Raw genomic sequence first — 26,232 nt, forward strand, 5'->3', positions numbered from 1 at the left:
GTCACTGATCTCTTTGGTCCAGGAGAACAGCTAAAGAAACCAGCAAGGATTCTTCGACCACTGATTTCCTCTTTTAAAACTGTTTTTATACAGTGAGTCCTTTGAAAACACGCCATGGACTGTGGGTACAGAGCCTGCCAAACACATTCTTTCCCCCTTCTCTTTTTGTCTAGTTACTCTGTGGGGAGTGTGTAGTTAGGGGTGGTTGGCTAAGAGTGTCACGTGGTGTTTGTTTATTGCTCTGGCTTTCTGGCATATGCAAAAAAGTGTTTGGATACAAAAACGGAAGAAACAACTTAGTCCCGGATAAGTCTGCATTATCTCTTCAAGATTTCAAATGTGACAGCCATGCCCAAAAGAAGCAGATTAAAAAGAAAGCCTGACCCTCCCTGGTGGCACAAAGGGTTAGGACGCAGCACTGCAAGCTGGCCACAGCCACTTCAGTATGAGTTCGATCCCAGCCCCAGAGGTGACCCACATGGTGCAGGAGACCTCTCCTATTCCACCAGCTTCTTCCCTCAGAAGTGTATTTCAGTCGGTCCACTTGCTTTGCTCCCCACTCTGTCTCTGGTGAATCCTCTCACCCCCTATACCTCTGGCCTAGACCTGTTTTGTATGCAGAAATTAAAAATATTAATATATATATATTTAAAAATATCTTTTACTAGAAGTAAAAGTCCAAACTGGAGAAGATCAAATATTCAACCTGATTTTAATCCCAGGTGTTAACATTTATGTTAATCAGTGAGGGAAAAGACCAACTAAAATTATAATACACAGACACTTTCTTGGTAACAGTTGAAAGAATCATTTAAATCCCTAAATTTAGGGATCTTAATCCCTAAAAGGTGTGGTAAAGTGAAGATAAGATTAGAAGCCTGAAGCTTATTTTCCAAATCTGTCATTCACTTCCAAGTTTCTCTCTGTTGACACTTGTTGGGTTCTGTTACAGTCACAGTGCTGAAATGTTCTGAACTTGAACTTTGTGGGGGCTTCAGAATGTCAGCCCAGCCCTCTTATTCATGGATTTCTTCTAAATCTTCCTGCTACCCCTGGGTCCTTGTGGCGCAAGCGTGCAAGGGGCAGGTTCACTGTCATTTCAGCAGATGGGAAGTCCTGAAGCCCTGGGTAGATTTTACAGGCCTATAAGATTTAGGGGACCAGGCACACAGGTATGCAGGCAGGGGGCTGGGCAGGGGTGCTGGGAAGCAGGCAGGCAGCCAACTAAACTTCCCAGCCCCTGCAGAGTCCCCCCAAGAATTGCCACCCTCCTTCTCTCTCTAGCCCCTCTCTGGGGTTCTCAGTCTCGTGGAGTCTGGTGGCTTGCTGTGCGCCTGCCTCAGAGTGGCCCTCCTGATCCTCCTGCTGTGTGACCCTGCAGCATCTCCCTTACCTGCCTTCTATGTACAGGTGTGTAAGTGATGAGTTTTTTTTTTTTTTTTAGTTTGTGGATTTGGAGTGTGGGGGTTCGTGGGTTCACTGGGAAAGCTTTCCCCAGAGCTCCCCTTTCAGTGGTACGTGGTGAGTTTCCCAAACGAGTTTCTCCATGAGACAGAGGCGTTAGTTACATTTAAAGAGCAGGTTTATTAGAGAAAGGGGCAGAAGAGTATAAGACACTTGCATAGACACAAGCAGGCAGGCAGAACTGCCTGAAAGGGACAGATTTGCTGAGAGAGGCCTGCATGGTCATGGCCTCTGCTGAGAGAGGTCAGTGAAAAGTCCTGGCATGGAGTGGGTCACGGGCAGGCAGGAGGCTGCAGTCTTGCAGAGGAACAGAGTGGATGGAAAGAAGCACCTGCAGAGGCACAGGTGGGCAGAGGACTGCTGCCCCGTGCCAGTGCAGAGATGGCACTGACAGAGACTTCTTTTCTCACTCCTTGTGAGCCTGGGTTTGTTGTTGCTTTTGAACAAGCTATGTAGAATCTGAAAGGGACAGGAGGTTCCATAATGGGCTCAATCTCCCTTGGGTCTGTGCTCTTAGTCCCTAAGGCAGTCTGTGACCTGCTTGGATCTTGTGCTTTGTAGTCTAGGTTTTGGTGCCTAAGGATCTTAGTTTCTATAGCTGGGTCAATAGCTATGCTCACCCTTCCACCCCAGCTCCTAGTGGGAGCGGGTTTTGTGAAGCCTCCTTTGGCTTTTGTATTCTTTCCTCCATCACAAGCATTTGCATATGCTCTCTTTGGGCCCAGGTATCCAACGCCATAGGTACTCAAGCCCTGCACCCATGCTCCTCAGCCCAGCATCCATGCTGGCAGTGGGAGGGCATAAGGTAGTCGTGCAGTCCTTAGCCTTCTGTACTTTTTGTTTTTGCTGAAAAATCAGAGACCATTTAGTGACAACTTCCCTCCATATTTCTCAAGTTTACCTCCCAGATGAAATTCTTTATAAATTCAGCCTGATTCTACATACGATGATAAATCTCTTCTTCATCATCGTATGTAGAATCTTACCTAAAATCAGTCTCATCTTATCTAAAATCTGGCTCCCTCTTTATTGTTAACAAGTTTCACTTGTTTTATTAGTCCTTTTCCAGAATTGCTGGGCTGGATAAGGGAACTCATTTTCTTCATCTTCCATGGTTACATAGAAAAGGTAATTTCTTGAATCTTTCATTGTAGGTCATGAGTTTTAACATCTTTTAAGTAACTATTTTGCATCAAAACCACATTCAAGACCACGGTGCTAGCTTTATTGACATAGTTTCCACTTTTTCTGGAGATTTCATTTTACTGTTTATTGCCCATCTCATTCCCAATGATCTCAGTTATCAACAAAGTCTGCTTTCAGGATCCTGCTTTCCTTCTGAAGAATGCCTGAAAAGTTTTGGTCTGGCTGATTCAAGGGCTCAAAGGAAAGATTTGACACAGGTGATGTAAAAGCCAGCTTCACGCTCTTGTTGGCCAGGCAACTGTCCTTTCTAGCCTCTGGCTATTCGTCCTTCATTTTGAGGAATGACTGGAACCGACTTGGGCTCACCCTTCCAGTTTGTTCTAACATCCTGAGCCCTGTCGCCGTCTATTTCCCAACGAACTCGCACAGTGATAGCTCTTTGCTTCCCTAGATTTCGGCCTCCAGCTTGACTGTTTCATTGGCTCCAACTGGTGTTAACTCCTGTCACAGCCCGCAGCCACCCCAACCCCAGCTCCGTGCCAGAAAGGGCGCCGCACAGCTCTCTGCTGCCACCCGCTGGCTACAACTTTCATAGTCTGCAAGGTCAAGGAGGCACCACCTACCGTCCTGTTCATGGGCCCAGTGAGAAAATGTCTTGTCACTGGTGAAAGCGGTGGGGAAGGTTGGGCCTTGAAGCAATAGATCAAATGTTTTTTAAATAAAGAGCCGTGGCGTTGCCATATTTCCAAAGAAAGATTCACTTCCCCCCAGCACTCTGAGTTGAACTTTAAAGCTTAAAATGGAAATTGTTATTTCTGACTTTCTAATCAAAAGTCATAAAACTGTCAGGAAACTTCCAGTGGTCTTCTATTCAGTTAAGTTCTCAATTCTTTTCTCCATGGTCTTCTGAGTAGGCTTTGAATCTTCATTTTTTTTTTTTTAAGATTTATTTATGCATACAGAAGTGGGGTCTAGCCCAGAGGTGTAGGGGCGGTGAGAGGATTCATCAGAGACAGAGTAGGGGGCAGAATAGGCTGAGGGGAGCAGCAGGGAGACAGGAGAGGCATGCTACACCTTGTGGGTCACCTCCCTGGCTGGGGACTGAATTTGTGCTGAAGTGCCTGTGGCTAGCTTCTGTGGCTAGCTTCGAAATGCTGCGTTTTAACCATTGTGTCACCAGGGAGGGCCCCTTCACCTGCATACAATAAAAAATACAATGATTTTACTGGTCTTAAGTCAAATAATGCCAGTAGGATTTTTTTTGTGTTTATCATGAACTTCAAAACAAAAGCAAAGCTTTTTGCCACCAAGCTACCTATTCAGTTATGCTCAGCAGGAGCACCCATTTCTAATATTCGTGACATAGGCTTGCAAATGACAGCTCCCTCCCTGACCATGAGCACCCCAAATTGGGGACCTCATTAAAAAATGGCTTAAGAACAGTAAGTAAATAACCTAAGAGACAGGTCACAAAATAACAAAATTCTCTCAAACAGCACTGGAAGAGAAGCCTTGAAATATGCAGACCTTCACAGTAAATCTGCAGAAGCTTTATTGAATTCTGATATAAGCTTATTTGAAAAAGTGGAATGTCACACACCTGACACCTATGTTATAGACCATTAAAATCAGTAGTTTTAAATTAGGATTTCAAAGCTGGCTTTACTACCTCCACTGGAGTGACTGAGAACTAGGACCACCCTCCTGGAGCAGTCTATGAACCTTACCTGTGTATGGAAAAAGCCCAGAAAAGTTAGACAACTTTTCTGTTGAAATCTTTGGGTAAATGAATTTCACCTATTTCCAAATCTGTACTTTGGTGTTTTCAGAAAGGGGACTCTCCCCTCCCCCAGAGGGGAAGTTAAGGCATTTGACAATGTTAAGACTTTTTTTTAATTGTGATTCTAACATGTGGTGGAAAGCGGCCAGGGACAGTGCTGTTAAATACCCTACAAATCACAGAGTGGCCGCATGAGAAAAGACCGACCCAAATGTGGTAACACTGCAGTTAAGATGCTCCACATTTAACAATCTTAAGTCCTCGTTATGCAAAGTTGACTTTCTAAGGAGAAATCTCTTATACTTGGGTCAGTAAGGGAAGCTGAGGAACAGTTTTCTGCACAACATTCTTTGATATGTGACTTGACACAATTCCCTCTGCCACACAGTCCTTACCAGGCTTCCAACGTACTAGCCACTCCTTGCTCAGCTATTCCATGATGAGACTAGGGCCTCCTTCTTGGCTCAGGGGTTAAAGTCTCAATGCTATCAAGCTATTGCCAGCCACTGTGGCATGAGTTCAATACCTAGCTGCAGAGCTGACCCACATGGCATAGCAGACCTCTTCTGTCTTGCCTGCTGCTCCCTTCAGCACTGTATCTGCCTTTTCTGATCCTCACTGTCTCTGGTAAACATCTCACCCCATTCTTGTATGCACAATATATAAATATTTTTTAGAAATAAAGAGTAGGCCAGTACCACATTCTGTATACCATCTAGCATATCAAGTCTCTGGAATATATTGAGGTGAGAGAACCCTATGTCTGAACTCAATGCAAAATTGAAATAGATACCTCTGTGCAGATTAATGCAAAATATTTATAATTCTCTTCCTCACTGGATTGGAAAAGGAGGCATTTGGCAAATTAGTGGTTGGACAGATACCAGCCGACAGAAGTTGTGTTAATCTGTTCTTGCAAAAATAGAGTATGTGGCAAAGCTGTTCCATAACAGCTGGCAGTTAGCTGAGTTTGCAGTAGATAATGTTATCATCCAGAACCTGACTTTTGCAGGAGGAAGATTAATTTATTAAAATGGTTATATACTAAAAAACCATTCTCACTTGCATCTTTAATTTTTTCCATCTTTTTCCACACCCCTCCCAGAATGAAATTTTATTTCCTATGTTGACTGAGGGTTCAACAGCGTACCCCCCCCAAAATATAATCTTTCTGAAATCTCAGAATGTGACTTTATTTAGAAATAGGACCTTTGTAGATATGATCAAATTGGAGTTTGCTGGCCCCTAAATCCAAAATGACTGTTGTCTTTTGAAGCAGAAAAGATCGAGTCACAAGAGAGATGGCCATGACAAAAGTGTTGTTAAGCAGCTACCTCTGAGGAACTACAAGGATTTGCAACCATTACCAGAGGCTAAAAAAGAGGCTTGGAACTAATTCTCTCTCTGAGTCCCAGAAAAAACCAATCCTACCAATCTATTGCCTTGACTGTGAACTTCTGAACTCTAAAACTGTGAGAGAATACATTTCTGCTATTTTCAGCTACTTACTTGGTTACAGTAACTCTAGGGGACAAATGCATCTCCTCTGATCCTCTTATCCCTGAGACCAAAGAAACAGTGTGTGGTCATGCCAACTCCCATGCAGGTCTCTTGAATCATATATGCAGGAATGGAGCTGTGCAGAGCAGCTGGGACCACAGAGAAGTAGGCAGACTCACTATGAACTGGACATAGGCCAGAATTTTAATTACTTCCTGACACTCAAATGTCCCTACTCTGATAAGAGAATCAGGATGCTTTTTGTCTCTGTATCCAGCAGACCTTGAAATGTCTGGGCATTACTCATCTTCCAGGGCACAGTGACTTACACTGATGGTCACAGAGCCCTTTGAAGAGGGTCTAGGGGGACAGCCACCATGTATACTTGATGTTACTGTCTGTGTGCTCAGTATTGCAGTGGCGTCTGCCTGTCATCAGCTCACAACTGGGAAGATATGCCTTGCTGGGAATGTAAACTGGTATAATCATTATGGAAAACAGTAAGGAAAGCTGTCAAAAAATTAAGAATAGAAGTCCACATGCCCTAGTTATCCCATTTGGGTATTTACCCAACGAACACAAAGACACTAGGAGATAATTCAAGGAGATACATGTTCATTAAAACATTTACAATAGCCAAGACTGGAAAATAACCTAACTGCCCATCAACAGATGAGTGAATAAAAAAGACATGCACCATTACACAAGGGAATAAGCTTTAAGAAAGAAAAAGTATAAGTTTGCCTTTTGCAACAGTGTGAGTAAACCTAGGGGTATTATGCTGAGAACAAAAGGCACAAATCAAACATAACCAAACTAAAACAAACTCTAGATAATAAGAACCGAAAGGTGTTTGCCAGAGGAGAAAGGGAAAGGAAGACGAGTAAACTGGGTTAGGGACCAACTGCGTGGTGGGGACAGGCATTACTTGGGAAGTGGTCATGGTGTGGTATGCACCGATACTGAATACAGTGCCATACACCTGAAGCCTATATGATGTTTAAACCAATGTGACTTCAACAAACAACTTTAAAAACAAGTGCTTTTAAAATCTTGCCTAAGTGTTTAAGAGCACCAAATTTACTAAAAAATTCTAAAGAAACTGATAAGACATAATGTTAAAACATTTAATCTGTTAATGTAATAAAATGTAAATGAAAGAATATTTTCACAAAATAGACTGAGATTTAAAAAAACCTACAAGAGAATCTAGTTTAAATTTAAAATAGGAAGGTGAATTAAACACTGTTAATTTTCCTTCTTCACTTGGAAACTCCCCTCAGGGCCCTCCCTGGTAGGGCAGCTGGTTAAAGCACTGCACTGAGAAGCTAAAGCCACTTCCGCAAGAGTTCGATTTCCCGCCTGCCCTGGAGGTGACCACATGGTGTGGCAGACCTCTCCTGACCCACCCGCTGCTCCCCTCAGCAGTGTACTTCGTTGATCTGCCTGTTCTGCTCCCTGCTCTGTCTATGGTGAAGCCTCTCGCCGCCCCTGAGCCTCTGGCCTGTACCCCAATTCTCTATGCACAAATAAATCTTTAAAAAAAAAAGAAAATTCCCCTCAGATAACTTGAAAAATTACAATTTTAGTGTCAGTTTTTTTTCATTTTTAATATGACTCACTTATTATTCATTTGTCTGTATTAAATAACAAAGAATCCATTTCAATATACAAAATGAAGGGTTGTCCTCAATCTTCAATTGTTAAGATGCATTACTAATAATATAATCATCTTTATATTTTTTCACAGGAAATCATTGAGAATTACATGTAACATGTTAGAAATAAAAAATAAGTAAATGTTTACCTTATAAGAATTCAGCTGATATAAAAATTATTCACCTGAGAATAAGTTTTTCCTTATATGTAATAATGTTCTTTTAGGAAAGAAAATGAAAAATCAATATTAGTAATAGTAAAAATACATTAAGGGTAAGCATTTCTATTCTTTAAAAATGAATGCCTATTTATGTGCTACATGAAAATAAGTATGATGAACCCTGTGTACAATCAGAATGAAATGTGCCCATCACAAACCAGTAACAACTCTTATCCTAAATAGAATTGTGCTTCGACATTATTTTGTTAGTATTATTAGCAAAGCATTTGTTATATTACAGTTATTTAAGTATCTATGTGCCTGCTAACAGAGTAAGATGCAAAACTGATCATCTTTCTATCCAAGGAATCATTGCTTGAAACAGTCATTAACTATCTGTTGAAGTAAGGTACTGTAACAAGTTAAGTGGTTAAAATTATTACTTGTGCCAGTTCAAAAGACAAAACTGTTTTTAAAAAACACCTATAGTATTTTACTAGGCTCTGGGGAAAAAAAATTAAAGCCCACAAAATGAAATGTATAGTCCACTCATTTCGCAAAAGCGAAATGAAAAACTAATCACTGCAGACAGATTTACTTTACTATACTAGTCTGAAACCACAGTCACTCAGTAAAGTCTGGTCTTTTGACATTTGAATATGTATGAAAAAATACAAGTTAATTTTTTAACTTTTGCCTTATATTTATTTGTAATGCTATAGAAAGTTCTGAGATCAGTAATTTAAGATACTTTGAAATAAACTAATAAATATTTAAAACCATGAAATATATCCTGTAAATAAAGATAAAACTTCACCTTTGATTTTCAGTTTCCTTTACTTCCCACCCCACTTACCATTCCTTTAAGTGTTTAATTAAATTATACTTCTGAATAGGAAATTTTTTTTTATTACTGTGAATAAGGAAACAGAACTACAAATAAATTGTAACCAACATGTTCAGTGTTAGTATGCAAGAACTAAAATAATTAACAAAACTTTCCTTAATGTCCTGAGAGCACAATAATGTTAGCGTAACTGAATGAACAAAGATAAAAAAGTATCTAGACTATTCAGTATAATCTCAGTTTTAAGGAAAAGAAATTTACTTTGCATGGATCACACAGTCACAGATCTAATGTGAAGGTGACTGAACCAACATGTGAAGGCAGGTAATGTTCTGTCTGAGTCACACTCTAAGGTAGCAGAAATCTTTGTTGGTCCAATTGAGTTCTAAAAAAAACTAAGATTTCACCGACTACCCTAGTAAATTAGACATGTATGTTTCTTACACTGAAGTCAAGTGTTTAAGGTAACAGAGGGCTTCAAAAACACAACCCAAATGAGAAGCCCAAGGTATTTATTTGACTACTAGATACTAAAAGATATCTGAAGTTATTGCACCATTTAGCAATAATTTGCTTAGAAAATGCAGTGTGCTATTTATTATTTTCTCTGCAAAGGTAAAAATTTTCTTTCAAATGCATCTTTAATTGTATTTATCGTGCAATACTAACATTTAGTAAAAGTTACAACTTTTATTAAAAAAGTTATGACTTTTACTAAAGATGTAAAAGTGAGGTTCTCAAGGGAAGAATCCAAAAGATTTTTAATATGAGGCAACTGACATGATAAAGATTAAAACTAAATCTTACAAGAAGCAATAACTTAGCTGTGGTTATAAAATCCAAGCGGAGATTGTACAACAGCTCATTTAGATTGGCTAGAAGTCTTTTGAAACTGCTGGTAAAGTAGGATCTTTCAGGAATGTGCACAGCAGTAGACAAAGCAAGGGAAGGAAATGACATCATCCACCTTGTGCTAAGACTGAGAAATGAACACTATTTTAAATCAACTGGTAAAGCCTAAAATTACAGATGTCTTATTATATAGTAAAGAGTTCAAGTATTACCTATGTTCAGTAATTAGCCACTTCATAATTAAAGGGTCATTAAATTAACTCAGCAAATCCTTCTGCTGTTGCTGCTGTTCTTTACGGCTCTTGATAATGCAAAAATCACACTTTCAATGTACTTGTTTTTGCCAAGTCAATACTTTCATTCAGCTTGTTGAAAATATAATGTCAACTACTATTATTTATACAGTGTTATGTCTACAGTCCATACCTGTGTCCTACAGAAGTATTTCTAAGATTTCATTAATCGTAACCTTACTTCAACTCTGTCACAGGGTGGAAATTCTGTTTCTAATAAAAGAGAATTTTGTAGTTTTCTGTTAATCCTTAATTTAATCTCCCAAACTTCATTTATATCCCACAACATTCCAAAGTGAATTTGAGGTGAGTTAATAAATAAATCTCACACTTACATACTTAAAACTTTAGAGTAGAAAAATAATCAAATAAACTTTACCAAGAAAGGTGATAACCAAGAAAATTATTTTATTCTAGAGTAAAACAAAACGTGCTCTTTGGAAGGAAGACAGCAAAAATTTTTATCTTCCACAAAGGTAAGAAAGAAGGATCCTGTCCTAGCTACAAAGAATCAGACTTCATAGATTCCAGCCACAGTCTTTCTTTAATAATTAAAACACTGCTAAATCTGTTAGAGGCAAAAGAAGTATAACTAAATACCCAGGTCACCCATCTGACAGAACATGCTCCTCTGACACTGTAACTGATGAGCACCTCCTGGGATGCCACTTCCTGCAACTGTCTGAGCTGAGAGTCCCCACCTCCTGCAACTATCTGAGCTGAGAGTCCAAGCTTCAGCTCTTCAGAATGTCAACTCACAAACAAAGTTTCTTTTAGAAAGTAAGAGTGAGAAACAAGAAGCTTTTACTTTGTGTTTCTTTTCTACCTCTCCTTTACCGATTAGTTATTTTTATTTAGATTGGGACATTAGGTAACAAGATGGTGTAAACCTACAAATACAGATAACTGCTCAAAAGAATTCTATAATTACTTCTTTAAGTCATAAATTCAGGAGCATTGTTTCAGAAAGGTGAAAGAGTAAGTATTCAACTTCACATACAGATTAGTTCAATATACTGCAGATACAACAATATGTTCAATTAATTATACATAAGTTTTATTTAAAGAAAAGTAAAACACAAAACCACAGCATTTCATTTAAGAGAACTCAGGAAAATCCCAAGAGCTTTCATGGTTCTTCAGTCACCACTCAAACAATAAACCTTTTAAACCAAAGTTAAAATAAAGTGAAAAAGAAATCAATATGATAAGCAAACTGAACAATACAAGTTCAAAATACCACTCTGTCTCCCTGTGTTCTTCCCCACCAAAGTGTGCTGTTTAAAGTTCCACAGCTGTTATCTTCTTCCTCTTGTTCTTTCGTGAGTTCTACAAAAACCTGTATGAAAGTAAATTAATAAGTAAATACAGCAGTCTGTAGCACGACCACCTCAAATAATTTTTAACTAAATCAGAAATATCAGTATAAGGTTATATCTAATTACATTAACCTTTCAAGTATAAAGTGATTCACTGCCATTAAGACCACTTAAACAGAATAATCTCCATTACCACATATAAAGATTAATGCTACATTAGAGAATTCACAGACTGTTTTTGATTAATTTAAATAGCTCTCATAAAAATAATAGGTCATATAACTTCAGATATGTTAATATAAAATACCATCTATCATGGCACATTTTTTGTTACTAGAAAGAAAACAACTGAGTTATTTGAAACAAGCAGATAGTAAGCTTAAAGTTTTAAAAATTCATACAAAATTTAGGAATAGTCTACAACAATTTGTGTTTGGTTCATAAATTCCCTCCCTTTCTAAGTAAACATAAATAATTACATATCAAGCATTTTCTTCCACAGAAGCATTTAAAAAAAAAAATTCATAGTACCTGTTCCAATGTTGCTTGAGAAAAGCTATATTCTTCAATGGCAAAAGTATGTTTAGCTATTAGAATATAAAAACAATATTTTATTTATCACAATTTTAAACAATAAAGTGACAATAACTAAATGATAAATAATTTTTAGTAATCTCAGTAATCAATTTGTTTAAATTTGAAGGTGTAAAAATATGTTATGTCCCTCTATCTTTGTTTTCTCTTGTCCACCCTACAATTCCTCTACAGCCCCAAGTACTGTAAACTTACTATAGTTGCCTTTTTTTACCTTCTCTGAGCAGTTCCTCTTCCTTGCTCGTCAATTGTCTTCCTCACTAGTTTGTCCTCTTTTCAAGGTTCATATTTTTTGTATTTTATGCTCATTCCTACTCTCTGTCTCCCACTCCTCAATTCTAACACAGCCTATTCGTGGACTAGATTCTGGATGTTGATCATAAGTACATAAGCTTTCTCATTTATTTCCCATCCTTTTTCTTTTTCTTTTTTTAAATTTATTCATTTATGCATACAGAACAGGTACATGTCAGGTCCAGGGGCGATGAGAGGCTTCACCAGAGACAGAGTGGGGAGCAGAACAGGCCAACTGATGAGGTACACTGCTGAGGGGAGCAGCAGGCAGATCAGGACAGGTCTGCTGCATCATGTGGGTCGCCTCCGGGCCGGGGACTGAACTCATGCTGAAGTGGCTTTAACTTCTTAGTGCTGTGTTTTAACCTGCTGTACCACCAGGGAGGGCCCTATTTCAGATTCTTTCATAATCTTTTCTAATATCAAGTTTATGGTTCTCAATTCTTTAAGTCTCCATAGGAAACTCAGATGTTCTCTTCAATCATCAGAAAGTTCCCAGGGAATACAGGATGTTTCTTAGTTTACAAATGCCATGATACGCCATGGAGATTAACATGTCCTCCAGCCAGGAGTCTGCTACTTTCTCCTGTACCAGCTTATCTTTATTCTACATTTTACTCTAAAAATTCCATCATGCACTAAGCTTTTCTGAAGCTTTTAAAAATGTCTCCCCTCCTGGTCTATGATTATCTTCTCCTCTCTCCTCCTGCCTCTGGAGTGTTGCTACAATGCTACTTCTACAGCCCAATACTAAGTAAGGATTCACAAAACCTAATCACCACTTCAGAACTGAACGGTGATGGCTGAGTTTCTCAGTGATGCCATGTGAACGGCTGTAGTGCTACCTACTAAAGATAAAAGGTTTAAACTCCAATACTGTTTACCTGCAGAATCTGTATCTTAGATGAATTACAGGTTATCTTCTTATTTACCATCACTTAGTAGAGTAAACTGAGTTCCAACTTTTAAGTATTTTAAATGAAATTCTTTTATGATCTAAAAACTCACTTTACAATGTTATCAAACATGATTTACCTTCTTCCAGCTTAGAAAAAGATTGTGAAAGGGACTGTACATCTTCCTTAGGAATTTTATAAGCCAAAATAGAAGAAAAACTGAAAATAAAGAAAAAATATTGGACAGTTTTAAAAATAACTATTCCTGTTTTCTAAACATAAAGTCAAAAATTTTTAAATTCAAAATTAAACTCTAATAATTTATCTTGAGATTTAGATAAAAATTCTTTGCTTGAAAGGTTGAACTATTTCAATGTAAAATAAAATAACTGTCATGACTAATAAAAATTTTAAAAATTTTAAATACTATCCAATATCAAAATGTCTAGCCCTTAGATACAAAATTGAATTTAAGATTTTTTTAAAAAGTTAGTTATCAGGCTACGCTATTGATCACACAGAGTTTTATCCCTTAATAATAACCAGTTTTAATGATTATGGTTCTACAAAGAAATCTAAATTTTAAAAATCTTTACCTTTCTTGACGGCTTGCATTTGGGAAAATATACTGAATTTCTCTGTGAAGGCGGTCTATTTCTAGATTTTCTATCCAGTCCTTTAATTTAATTTCCAAAAAGTAGCCTTTTCCAAATTTGCTCTTCAGATGCTGGACTGTCCCAATGCATCTATAGTAATTTTTAAAGAGAGTTCACATATAAAACTACTTAATAGTGTCAAAGAATGATTTCTCACTTAAAGAAATTATTTAAATGTTTCCCAGAAAACTCCAAAATTTATAGAAAAGTTACAAATGTAATACAGAATACCTTTATAGATCCCAGCCTCGTTTCATTTTGGCATATTTGTCCAAATTAAAAAATCAATACTAGTACCTTACTATTTTTGAATTTTACCAGTTTTTCCACTAATGTCCTTTTTCTGTCCCAGTCTCTACTCAGAACACCACACTGCAGTGACCATATGCCTGGTCTCCCCATAAGTCTCACTGTGAGCTTCTTACTCTTTATTTTTCACAACTTTGACAATTTGCAGAACTGGCCAGGCATTTTGATAGAAAGCTCCTCAATTCATAGGGTTCTGATGTTTCCTCATTTTTTAGGTGGAGTTGTGAGATTATGGACAAAACACTACAGAGTCAATGTACCTTCCTTATCACATGATTTCAGAGAGCACATGACCTTGTTTTGTTAAGGCTGAAGTTGCTGTGCTCCCCTTCCTGGACATTAGAAGAGACTTATGGAGTCCACATAATCCTTGGGAAGTGGGTTAGGCTTTCCCTCCTAGAGGGGCAGTATCTACATACATTGTTTAGAATTTTTCTTGGAAGGAAAATTTGTCTTATCTCTCACATTTATTTATTCAATGAATCATTTATTTAAACAAGTATGAATTCACATATATTTATTTTATATTTTGGGTTCTAACCCAATCTAATACCTAACAATATTTAGAAATAACAAATAATATGCTTGAAAATAACACTACAAGTTGTTGAATAATTAATTTTAAATACGAAGTAGCTAAATAGTCATTTTTTAGAGAAAAAAAATGTCCAAGTAATTCTATAAAAAGCTAACTCATTCAAAACTCAAATAAGGAAGCATTTTCTTAACATTTAAATTAATAGGATCAATTTTTGAAATGACGTGTTGAGACCGCAGGCCCTCCTTCCCGCCAGGAGCGCATTCAGACAGCTGTACCTTAACTGCCCTGACACCATGACAGCCACACGGTCACAGACAGCCTCTGCCTCCTCCATGTAGTGAGTGGTGAGCACAGCAGCCCGCTTTTTGTTTTTAAATGCAGTTCGAATTGCTCGCCTACAAAATATAAATAAAATAAAAAGAGAGGAAAGCAGTCGAGTTTTAATGACAATACCTGGGTAAAAAATTTTTTTGCTATTTAATTAGATTAAAATTTATCAAATATCAATTGCTATAGCTATAAGCTGCTGCAAAAATATTATTTTTTCTATTCTACTTCCTTAACTTTTGAAAGCTTGTCAAATGAACAGAAATTCTATGATTTTAAATGACTCAGTGCGCTAAAAATTGAATTATAAAAATTGATGCCTTTTATGTAAAAACAAAAGTAACCATAGAAATATAGGGAGATCTTCACAAGCATTTAAAACATTCAATAGACATGAAAGTCTATACTCAAAGGGCTAGACAACCAGCAAGCATCTGAATTCCCAGGAAGAATTGAAACATAAATTCAAGATAATACTATTATGAGAAAAGCAATTTATATGTCAAATCACCAGAAAAACAGCTTTTAAAAACTATTCAGCCAGTATTACCATTTTAATAATTACCTATACATTTTTGCTATGAAATACACTAATATCATTAATACTTCAAGAAAAAATATAAAGTTTTAAAAACTTTAAGGGAAAGTCTAGAAATTAAAGAGCTTCATTTTTAATTATTATTTTGTGTGTAGGGTTTTAAATACACATGTATATATGACTAATATAAAACCACTAGTTATAAAACATTCTTTTATTTAAAGTATGATACAGTATAGAGACTTTCGTGTAGTACTCACCACATATGCTGTTTTGCTTTAGGGTCCATACCTGTAGACGGCTCATCTAGCAGCGTAATCTGAGGATTCCCCAGCATACTCAGAGCAAAACACAACTAGAAGGAAAGAAAAGAGGAGCCAGAGTAACTATGAAGGACTGTCATGAGGAACTCTATCAAGACAGAGAGGCACTAAACTGTCAATAAAGCATTCAGATATTTGTCATTGAACAGCAGTACCTTTCGCTTGATTCCTGCAGGTAGTTTCTTTATAGTTTTCTGAAGATGTTCTTTTAAATCAAGTGCATTTGTTATTCTGCAAAACAATAGACAATAAAGAAAAGTATACCATGATGCAAAGAAATACAAATGTGTGAAGACTAACATTCTTTTTTATTAAGAGTATGCAGTTGAAACTTCTATAATTAGATCTCCTGTTTGGATCATCTTAAACAATTAATGTCTTGATGAAAAGCTTCACTTTAAATTAGTTTGATGGCAGTATTAGGTACATTCATTCATTAATTAGAAATACAAAAATTGCCTTTCATATTTATAGTTACTATGATTTGGTAAAGGATACATAACAAAAAGCAGTATTTGCTATAAAAATTCTGATCCATGGAAATGCCTGCTATAACATTTTTAAAATGCGAATATAAACCTTTTCCCAGGGAAACAAAAGGCTCTAAATTTTACCGATTTATGACTTCTTTCATGTCACTCGCACTCATTCCTTTCACAGCTCCGTAAATTTCAAAATGCTCCTGTAATGTAATGTCTGGCCACAGAGGATTTATCTGAGGACAGTATCCCATACACTTATTGGAATCATCACCATCCCTTGAGTCTGATGAATAATCTCCTAGAAATACCTACAGAAATACAATTTAATTTAACTAATTATTTTTGCTTAGCTTACACTATGGAGGAAGTGGCAAGTGGATTAATTCAAACTCATTCCTAAAGCTGGGGTAATTTAGGATCATAATTTTTAACTGCTTTTGATGAAGAAAGGACACACACAGCTAAGTGGGAGTTCAGTGACAGCAAAAACGGTGATTAGGAGCAAAGGGTGCATGTGAAGGGGATCCCAATTTTAACTAGGAGCATCAGGAGGCCGCACAAGAAGTTAGGATTTCAGGCAGAGAGTTAAGCAAATTTGGGCATATGGATTTCTAGGGGGTAAAAATAGCCAACATAAGAAATAGCTAAGGAAAAAAAAAAAAAGCAGAGAAAAGGGTGTATCTGATATTCTCTGAGAACACAAGGTGTGAAGTAAGCAAGCAAGGGAGAAGGAGCAGGAGACTGGATCCGAGCAGTTTTATGAAGTTCTTATGAACTGGTGAGTGATAGGCTTATAGTCAAAGACAATTTAATGGCAGGGTCCAGATTAGTTCCCTTTGCTCTGTTAGCTCACATAACTGTCTTCTACTATGGTGGTTGAAAGCATCCATAAATGTAATAATTATGAAAACAAAAATCTTGTGTATGTGTGTCAATATCACATTTTTACTGAGTACATCAAATTCACAGATAACCAAAAAAGATCATAATTTGATCAAGCTATCTTAAAACTTAACCCCCAAAACATATAAAACCAAAGCACTAAATTCCTAACATGCCATGACAAACTTATTTTAATTAAAAATATAAGTCATAGTGAACATATCCCACATCCTTGTTCATCATACCTGGCCTGAAGTTGGTTCAATATCACCAACCAGAAGGTTAATAATGGTGCTTTTGCCTGCACCATTTGGACCCAAGAGTCCTAAGATCTCTCCTAAAGGAATTGAAAGAAAAATCATCACATAAACCAAACTAAAAATACAAATTAAGTCTTCTGGAAATTAAGAAAAGGAATAATTAAACACCAGCCTTTTTTCACACAGAAAGAGACGTATTTAGTTGCCACTTTCTTTACTTTTCTTGTAAGAAGAAAATCTTTCTTGTCATCATACTCCTTATGCAAATTGCTGACCATAATGGCTGGTTTCTAATAAGGGAAACAGGATTGAGAAAGATATTTATAAATTAGAAACCATCATGAAATGGCAGCTGGTATATAACTCATGTCCATAACACAATAATTAATTTACAGATAAGGGGTACTGTATAAATACATATCCATTTATGACTGAAACAATGGCTTATTCTAAAGTGGACCAAATATTTTATCAAAGACAGACCTATTTTCAGACTGAATTGTATGGAAAGAAAACTATTTTTCCAGTTTAACTCCTGTGAGTGGGAAACTGATCACTGCTTGTCTAACATGATTTAGCAATACAGACCACATCACCTCCTCACAATACTGGCAGCTCATCAGCTCTTTGACCTTCAGTCTTTCAGCTTTGACATCTTCATCCTCATTCTCATTGATTGGTGGTTCTGGAAACTTCCTATGTTTGGATTTTGTTGAAAAGATCCTACATATAAAAAAAAACATAGTAGATTTTCTAACTTTACATAGTAGGCAAGTTAAGCACTATACAGAAAAAAAGACTGAAATATTTGTGTATGTGCCTTTTGTTATCTCTGAAAGAAGGAATTACAGAGCTATTTTTCACTTACTGCTATCGTTTGCATATTACCATATTCATTCATTTATTCAACAATATTATTTATGACCGTATGATTCAGGCACTATTTCACACAAAAATAAAAAGATGGGGAAAAAAGAGTGGAGCTTTCCCTCAAAGAATTTACAGCATGTATGCAAGTGGGATTGCCCAAGCAGAGCAGATCTAGAGGGCGGAAGTGAGAACCTATCAGAACATCACAAAAACAGGCAAAGAAAAAGAGCTGACACGGAAATTCTGAACTAGCAAGAGATCTAACAGCAAGTGCTATGGACAGAGGATCAGATTAAGAAGACAGGGTAGTATTCCTAATGCCATTCCTCGCAACATGGATGGAGCTGGAAGGGATTATGTTCAGTGAAATAAGTCAGAAGGGAAAAGAAAACTACTGAATGGTTTCACTTATAGGAAGAATACAAAAGATCAAGGAAAAAACAAACAAATCAACTACTACTGTCACTAGGCATGCAGCCGAAGTCTCTATGCTCTCAGGGGCTGTTCTGCCACTGCAGTGGCTGGGGTCACAGAGATGCTGCACTGCTAGTACATATCTTTCAGTAGTACTTACTGGAAAGCTACAGGAGAATACACCCTGTGCCGCTCTCCGGGATAAACTGAATAACTTCCTGAAATGGTGCAAGCCATTACCCACCTTCTAACTGTTCTCTCCTGCTTATCTTTCATTACAAGGGTACCTCAGCCATGAATATAGAAGGGTCAAAAGAAAATGATGTTTCCTCCCCAATGTGATGAGCATTTAAAAAACTGTGCTAAGTAAAAGAAGCCAAACAAACAAAAAAAGGACTACATATTACAATTTCATTCACAGAAAGGTTGAAATTGGCAAGCCTAGAGACAATGTAGATCTGCAATATTTAGGGCTGGATGGCATAGATGGAGAATGAGCAGGGGCAATGTTTCTTTGGGATTCGATGGAAGTGATCTAAAATCAAAATATACTGATAGTTGTACAACTCTAAATACACTAGAAAACATTAAATTTGAAAAATATCTTACTAACCTGAAAAAGGGATCCTTTCTTATTGACCTGCCTCCATGTTTTTTTTCATAGTACTGTAAGAGGAAAATCCACAGTACACACTGCAGATACGGCTAAAAGAACACATAACAGGTTATGACGCAATCTTTTTTCCATATGCCAAAAGAACAAAGACCCCATACATCAGCTTCCATGCCATTATCAGAAAAATTAATCACATCTTTTTTGGGTATGAGTTAATAAATTTTAATATAAGACAAGGTAGATTTTTAGTAAAATAACCCTTAACATATCATCCTAACTCTGTAAAGTTTACTGGTTAACAGTTTCATTAAAAACAACAACAAAAGGAGCCTCCCTGGGGCTGCAGGGGTTAGTCTCAGTTCCATCCAGCTCTCCACTGCCACTGTAGAACAAGTTCAATCCCTAGTCAGGGAGCTGACCCACATGATGCAGCAGACCTCTCCTGTTTACCCGCTGCTCCCCTCAGCAGTGGATTTCAGTCAATCCACCTGTTCTACTCCCTCCTTGGTCTCTGATGAAACCTCCCATCCCCTGCACCTCTGGCCTACATTCCAGTTATTGTGTACATAAATAAATAAGTAAATCCTTAAAAACAAAAAAGGCTTTGCTCTTGTATCTAAAGAAGTTAGTTATAATAAACTGAATTAATGATATGAAAAGACCTTGTATATTAAAGTGGACACAATCAATAAATGAAGGGTAGTATACTCAAAATGCTCACTAGCTTGCATTAAGTAACACACTTGATGAACCTTCATATTTTTGCAATAGATTAAAAGCTAAAAAGAGAGCTAAAATCATACACCCAAACTATGCCTAAGGTGATATGCTAACACACAAAAAAGTGTGTTGCTTCTTACCGCTATAACTGCCACCAGCAGTCTGTCCCATGGATTATAGATGACTCCATTATTTTGAATGCTCTTCCAAGAAATCTATGGCAAAAAATGATACTGTGATAAGATATTTGGTCTCTGATCCAAGTTCCTGACAAAGCTTCTAAAAACCTTTGAATTTCCCTGAGTGACAAAAATGATGGGAACATCTTCCATTACTTGAAAGAAACCTCTTTCAACCAAAGCCAAGGTTAGGTTAAAGTGGTAATTTTTAGAGGATGGGGTTCGAGGTTTAGAACTTTCTAAACCCCATTAGGGCCCATTAGGGAGGTGAGTGAGATTTGAAGACTGATGGACTTGTCCTCTCTAATTACTGAAACTTCCATAAAACCCTAAACACTTGGGGCCCTTCTATGAACTAATAATAACAAATGCAGTATTTCCCTGAGTTCATAGTAGTTTCATAACTAATAAAAAAAAAAAACAACAACAACAACAAAAAACCAGGGCCCTCCCTTGTGGCGCAGCGGGTTAAAGCACAGCACTGAGAAGCTTAAGCCACTTCTCCAGGAGTTCGATTCCCGCCTGCCCTGGAGGTGACCACATGGCGTGGCAGACCTCTCCTGACCCGCCCGCTGCTCCCCTCAGCAGTGTACTTCGTCGATCTGCCTGTTCTGCTCCCCACTCTGTCTATGGTGAATCCTCTCACCCTCCGCATCTCTGGCCTGTATCCCAGTTCTATATGAATAAATAAATAAATCTTAAAAAAAAAAACAAAAAACAGGCCCTAGTATCTAGGTGGGGTGCTGCCCAATTCATGAATCATTTAATAAAGTCTTAGATACCTAAATTCGTGGGCTTTAACAGACAAAAAAAAAAAAAAAAAAAAAGAAGAAGAAGAAGAAGAAGAAGAACCTAAGAAATACTGGGAACCTCGACTGGCAGCCAAGTCAGACAGAAATGTGGCTACCCTGGGGCCCTCTCCTTGCACTGTCACCTGCAGTGGGGACAGTCTTGTTGGACTAGTCTTTAACCCATGGGAGTGTCTGTTAACTCTGGGTAGTATCAGAATTGCTTTATAGGAAGGAACAAGCCTACAAATTTGTATCAAAAATTTTGAAAGTAATCTGCTTTAACTGCAATGTATAAAAATAACTAGATTAAAATAAAAGAAACACATTTGTTTATTAACATGTATTCTCTATAAATAAGTTTACAATTAGATTCTCCATCCCCAAATATTTCTATCAGGGAAGAAAAATAGTTAGCATATTAAACTGAAGCAAGACAGGGACAGAGGTAAGGAGATGTGTGAATCGAATTAATTAGCCATCACCCCAATTTAATAATTCATCACTCAATTTTTTTCCAATTACATAGGGTCTTTTTCCCAATTATCCAGATTTAATAAAACTAATCCAACTTTATCTCTCCTTGGGAAAAAATATCTTGTACTTTACCTCCTCTCATTTCTTTACAATGAAATACATAATCTTTGAAAACTCCTCCGAAATGAAGACTAGCTGAAGGGAGGTCCTATTGGTAATTTATGTACATCATCCTGGGCATCAAAGCCTATGGTGGACACAGTTCTCCTTTGAGACTTTAAGGTTTAAAGACATATTTGAAGAGTCCATATTTCAAACTATTGTATTAATAATCTTCATGTAGCTAACATGTCTGTTTTATCAGTTTCAGTACATGAACTAAGATCTCAAAAACTAGGCAGTATTTATGCTTTTCAGATATTAAAATATCTAGTAGACCTACCTTTATAAAACAAATCAGGCAACCCAGAAGTGGATAGATTGGAATGACTATGCAAAAGGTGTAATGAAGAATAACTGTAACTGTGTATCCCATAAAGAAAGTTATTTCAGTGATTGCAATACAAGCCAACGCTGTCTAAAGGAAAACAAAGGAGAAGACAGTGAAAAAAATGTTTAGATATTTCATACAAACTTACTTCGAAGTTTGGGCCTCAGGATTAACTTCTAATCTTTTATTAAAACACCAGGGCCTCCCTGGTGGTCTAGTGGTTGACTCTCAGCACAATCACCACTAAGACCTCAGTTCAATCCCCATCAGGGAGTGACCTACATGGCACAACAGACCTCTCCTGTCTGGCCCAGTATTCCCCTCAGCAGTGCATTTCAGTAGATCTGCCTGCTTCCCACTCTGTCTCTGGTGAATCTTCTCACCCCCCACAACTCTGAACCAAATTCCAGTTCTTGTACACACAAAAAAATAAAAAACAAACAACACGTAACCAGAGTGATACTACACTAGGAAGCATCAATACCTGGTACCAGTTTGCCATGCAGTTGTTAAATGCTTTCATTATCACCCTTTCATGAAATGAATGATGAGGAAAAGAAATACACATCAAAAAAGATGCTGCTGATCACCTAAACATTTCCTAGTCTTAGAAAAGACACAGTAATACCTTTAAGTGCCATGATGAAAGTTCATGACTTTCAAATCATAAAGTTTGGATGAAATAATTTTAAAATGTGACTTACCACAGAGTAGATAAATGACCAGAATTCTTTGGTATTTACAATTTTTCTAAAAGTGAAGGATGTAATATAAGTAAACAAAATAACTGATGGAACATAGCCAATAAGGCAAAAAACCTGTAAAACATCAATGCACATTTTTAGGTAAAAATATGAATAATTAGCAATATATATGATATAATACCAGTCATGTTAAAGTATCAAGGAATGACTATTCTTCAAATTTTACTGCTTAACAAAACACTACAAAAACTGAAATTGTGGTTATGTAGGAGTCACCATCCACAAATTTCTTAAAACCATGACACTTGTGATGTTTAACTAATTACTAACTCCATCAAGAAAAAAGTCAGTTAAATTAAACATTATTTGCCATTGTTTTTCATGCCAAGTAAAATACTATCTCTTGTTTTATTATAAAAACCACTGTAGCTGATTATAACTTTATTTTTGTCAATTAACTATTAGCTACAGTATTTAATGCATCTTTTAAATATTTACAGAAAATTGAATTTAAAGACAGAAATTAATTAGATCATGATGTCTATAAACTGATAAGTTTTATTTTTCAGCAAACCCAACCTCATTTGCTGTTTTCCCTTTTTCCTAATATAATCATTCATATGAAAGAACTTATTACAATGACTAACAAGTGATCATGAATGCAAATCATATGTTCCTTGGTTTAAGTCACATTTTAAATTATGCAGTGAAATAATTTCACTGTAAAATAATTTTCAGGTACAGAGACAAGGAAGACATTTTAAGGTAGGATTGTTTTAAGTTTTCCTGATTACTCTTTAGTAGGCAGTCTACATGAAAGACTATCTCAGTTTCAAGGAATTATTTCAGAATAGTATAAGGTATTGTCTTGAAAAATTACTTATAATAATATAAATTTCATTGATCACAGGTACCATGTAAAGTAATCAGATGCTAGTGAAAATAAATAATGTGCAAATTATTCAACTAGTCAATTGTCAGGTCTGTAAATACTTAATTCCTAAAATAACACTGTATTTATAAATAGCATAAGGACTTACCACAGAAAGGAACTTTACAGCATAAAAATATAATCCATAATGAAATGCAAATAAACTTGATAGCATCACAGTAAGAACAATAAAAAATAAGGGTATATCAATAATAGCTTGTCCAAGCCAATATGCAGATGGCAAGAGACCTGAAAGTTTAAGTTGAGTATAAGCTTTAATCTGAAAAAAAAAAAAAAAAACCGAAAATTTTGGTTATAACTTTAAAACAAATGAAACCCCCTAGAAAATTATTGTTGAATTCTTCATTTTATGTTAAGACAATAAATTGTGTCATATTCCAGGTAATAAAAGGCCTTCTTACAGCTAAATATAAATTCCATTTAGCCCAGTCTCCACTTCCTGACAGATAAAGTGTGCAACAGAAAACTTCACAATACTGTAAGCGTTAAAGAATGTAACTTTTAAAGCACATGGCAAGAACTCAATACATGTTATTTACTATCACTATAGTAAATTACAATTAATTAATTTACATTCTATTCATTTTTTCCTGAAATAATTATAATTATACTCATGCAAAGTAGGTTTTTTTATATGAGATTTCTTACCAACAAGATACCTGTAGCTTTTTTTCTGAGTCATTACCTTATGATTCTCTGCATTTTCCATGGCAAAATAAGGTGGCATTGCAGTAACAATGATTCCAAGTAAAGCTGCTTGAAAATACAGCTCGATTTTAAAAACTATGTCCTTAATTTCCTGAAAGAACCACAAAATAAGAAATGGGAATGAGGATCACTTTATATCGCCTTAATACTTTCTAAAAGACTATCAAGACCTCTGAGAAAATATTAGGATGTCTTAGCCAGGCACAGTCTACATGAAAAAAATGAGTGACAATATTAGACTGGCCGAATTATAGCACCAACTTTGTCATGTACAATCCTTGGCAAGCCAACACACTTCCATTTTTTATTTTATCTATAATATAAATTTAATTTCCTTCGCAAACCAATGCACTTCCATTTTTTATCTATAATAAATTAATTTAATTCAAAACAATAATGTGCATAAGTAGCCACTAACATGTCCACCAGTGGTCCTATGCAGAGACCATGATTATCTTTAACACTTCATTGGTTGCCTGGCCTATAAACAAACTGGCACCTTGGGGTTTCCTTTTTTCCCATTAAGAAAAGCTGCACCCAACCTCAGCTTCCTAGGGAAGAAAAGCTGCTTCTCTCCAGCAGTTGAATACCCTACAGAAATCCCACAGTCCCTAATGTTCCCATAATAGCTAATGTTCCCTGGCTGATCAAGGAAGCAGGTACAAACAGCAACCTTTTCCAAATTCAGACTACCCAAGACCAAGGGTACTGCACTGTCCCCAACAGTCAGCAAGGTCATCTTCTTCCCCTTGTAAGAACATATACCCACGAGATGCAGAAGATACTCTGCCCTAGAACAGTACCATACCCTAGAAAGTGCCCACATCATGTACAGCAGGCACCTGGGCCTGGCATAACTCTCAGGCATTTCTACCTTGTTGCATCTTTCAAATCTATTCACTTCTTACCAGAACTACTACCTTGTACCTTAGTTCAAGCTACATGGATTCTCATTTGAATTACTGTAACCACCTCCTACTGGTCTATAGTCTTCCGTGTCTATAGTGCTGACTTGCCACTTCATTCCATACAGGTAGCTTAATTGGCCTTTTCAAGCATCAATCATGCCAATTCTCAGCTTAAAAACATGTAGAAGTTCAAGTGATCTACTGAGAAAGGAGTTAAATTCCTTGAGGTAACTCTCCAGGCTTTTCGAAACCCGGCCTCTGTGGAGATCTTTAGCTTCATACCTTAGTCTTTCTCACTCTATTTATGTCTAATATATTTCTGGTGTGCTTTCCTTTCACTTTTGAATCTCTGGACTTGCTATTTCCTCTATCTAGACATTTCAGTTTCTAGTTGTTCTTCAATTCTTTCCTAGTTGCTTCCCCACCAACCCTCAAACTACAACTAGGTACACGCTAGCCATTCTCCCCATCTACTACCATCACTCCCACATTTATTTCTATTATGTAGAGCATTTTTTTTTTGACTGCTATACCCCTCACATTAGCAAAGGGTCTGACTACTGTAAAGACTTAATAAATGTGAATAAAGGAATATTAAGAGAAGTGAAAATTACTAGAAATTATGTAATTCCTCATCTTTGAATATGTATCAACCAAGGGTATTTTAAAACAGCTGACAAAGGATACAGGTACTACAGTGAGCAATAACATAACAGAAGTGTAAGGTTTTATAAAAATAGGGAGAAAGGAGAATAGAAAAGCCATTGTTGTAACTACGCATCCACAAATGTCTAAAGGCTTAGCAAAATGAGTGAAGGGTGTTACATGGCAGACAACAGAGTATAGGTAAGTACGTAAAGTAAAAAGAAGTTTGAGTGAGCAGAGTGCTAGGAGTCAAACATACAATGTTTAAAAAGTTGGTTATTGGTGTTTACAGAAAATAATTGTGACCACACACTAATTAAAACAATATAAGACATCTTATATAGCTACACACATTATTTTTTTAAGTTGCTTACTTGAAAGAATGGGGTATTCCAGACCTGGATGCTCTCAGTCACATTTTCACGATAAAGATAGTAGTTACTAATGATATTCATCAATACAGGTAAAGAATAAACCATAGTACTGTTGAAAATAGCTGAGAAAACATAGTCCTACAATTGAAAAAGAGAGACTTATGACATACCATGTATAGAAGGGCGAGAGGCACATTGCTATGTACCAATCTTTTCTTGTGACCTAAGCTAATTCTCATGAACCATAGTGAATCACAGAAATAGT

The 26,232-nt window shown here is 36.7% G+C and overlaps 1 protein-coding gene across 2 annotated transcripts in view; it reads right to left on the bottom strand.

Moving 5' to 3' along the window:
• Positions 1-10,089: 10,089 nt before the first annotated feature.
• Positions 10,090-26,232, bottom strand: part of ABCA5 (ATP-binding cassette, sub-family A (ABC1), member 5) — a 50,343-nt gene continuing 34,200 nt past the window's right edge. The window contains exons 22-39 of one of the 2 annotated variants that reach the window (XM_004693461.2): positions 25,968-26,105; positions 24,018-24,131; positions 23,421-23,591; positions 22,381-22,494; positions 21,629-21,763; positions 19,883-19,957; positions 19,020-19,111; positions 17,719-17,845; positions 17,295-17,412; positions 17,108-17,199; positions 16,113-16,288; positions 15,654-15,729; positions 15,436-15,530; positions 14,586-14,705; positions 13,401-13,550; positions 12,944-13,023; positions 11,552-11,607; positions 10,090-11,040 (exon numbers count right to left, since the gene is read on the bottom strand). In XM_004693461.2, coding sequence (XP_004693518.1) covers positions 10,933-11,040; positions 11,552-11,607; positions 12,944-13,023; positions 13,401-13,550; positions 14,586-14,705; positions 15,436-15,530; positions 15,654-15,729; positions 16,113-16,288; positions 17,108-17,199; positions 17,295-17,412; positions 17,719-17,845; positions 19,020-19,111; positions 19,883-19,957; positions 21,629-21,763; positions 22,381-22,494; positions 23,421-23,591; positions 24,018-24,131; positions 25,968-26,105 — 2,037 coding nt within the window. In that variant the 3' untranslated portion in view covers positions 10,090-10,932. Of the gene's footprint in view, positions 11,041-11,551; positions 11,608-12,943; positions 13,024-13,400; positions 13,551-14,585; positions 14,706-15,435; positions 15,531-15,653; positions 15,730-16,112; positions 16,289-17,107; positions 17,202-17,294; positions 17,413-17,718; positions 17,846-19,019; positions 19,112-19,882; positions 19,958-21,628; positions 21,764-22,380; positions 22,495-23,420; positions 23,592-24,017; positions 24,132-25,967; positions 26,106-26,232 lie in introns of those variants that run through there. The other variant, XM_012733121.1, reaches the window with a different exon arrangement.

This window comes from Condylura cristata, unplaced genomic scaffold (genome assembly GCF_000260355.1).
Source record: "Condylura cristata isolate star-nosed mole 26May11 unplaced genomic scaffold, ConCri1.0 scaffold00038, whole genome shotgun sequence".
NCBI lineage: Eukaryota > Metazoa > Chordata > Mammalia > Eulipotyphla > Talpidae > Condylura > Condylura cristata.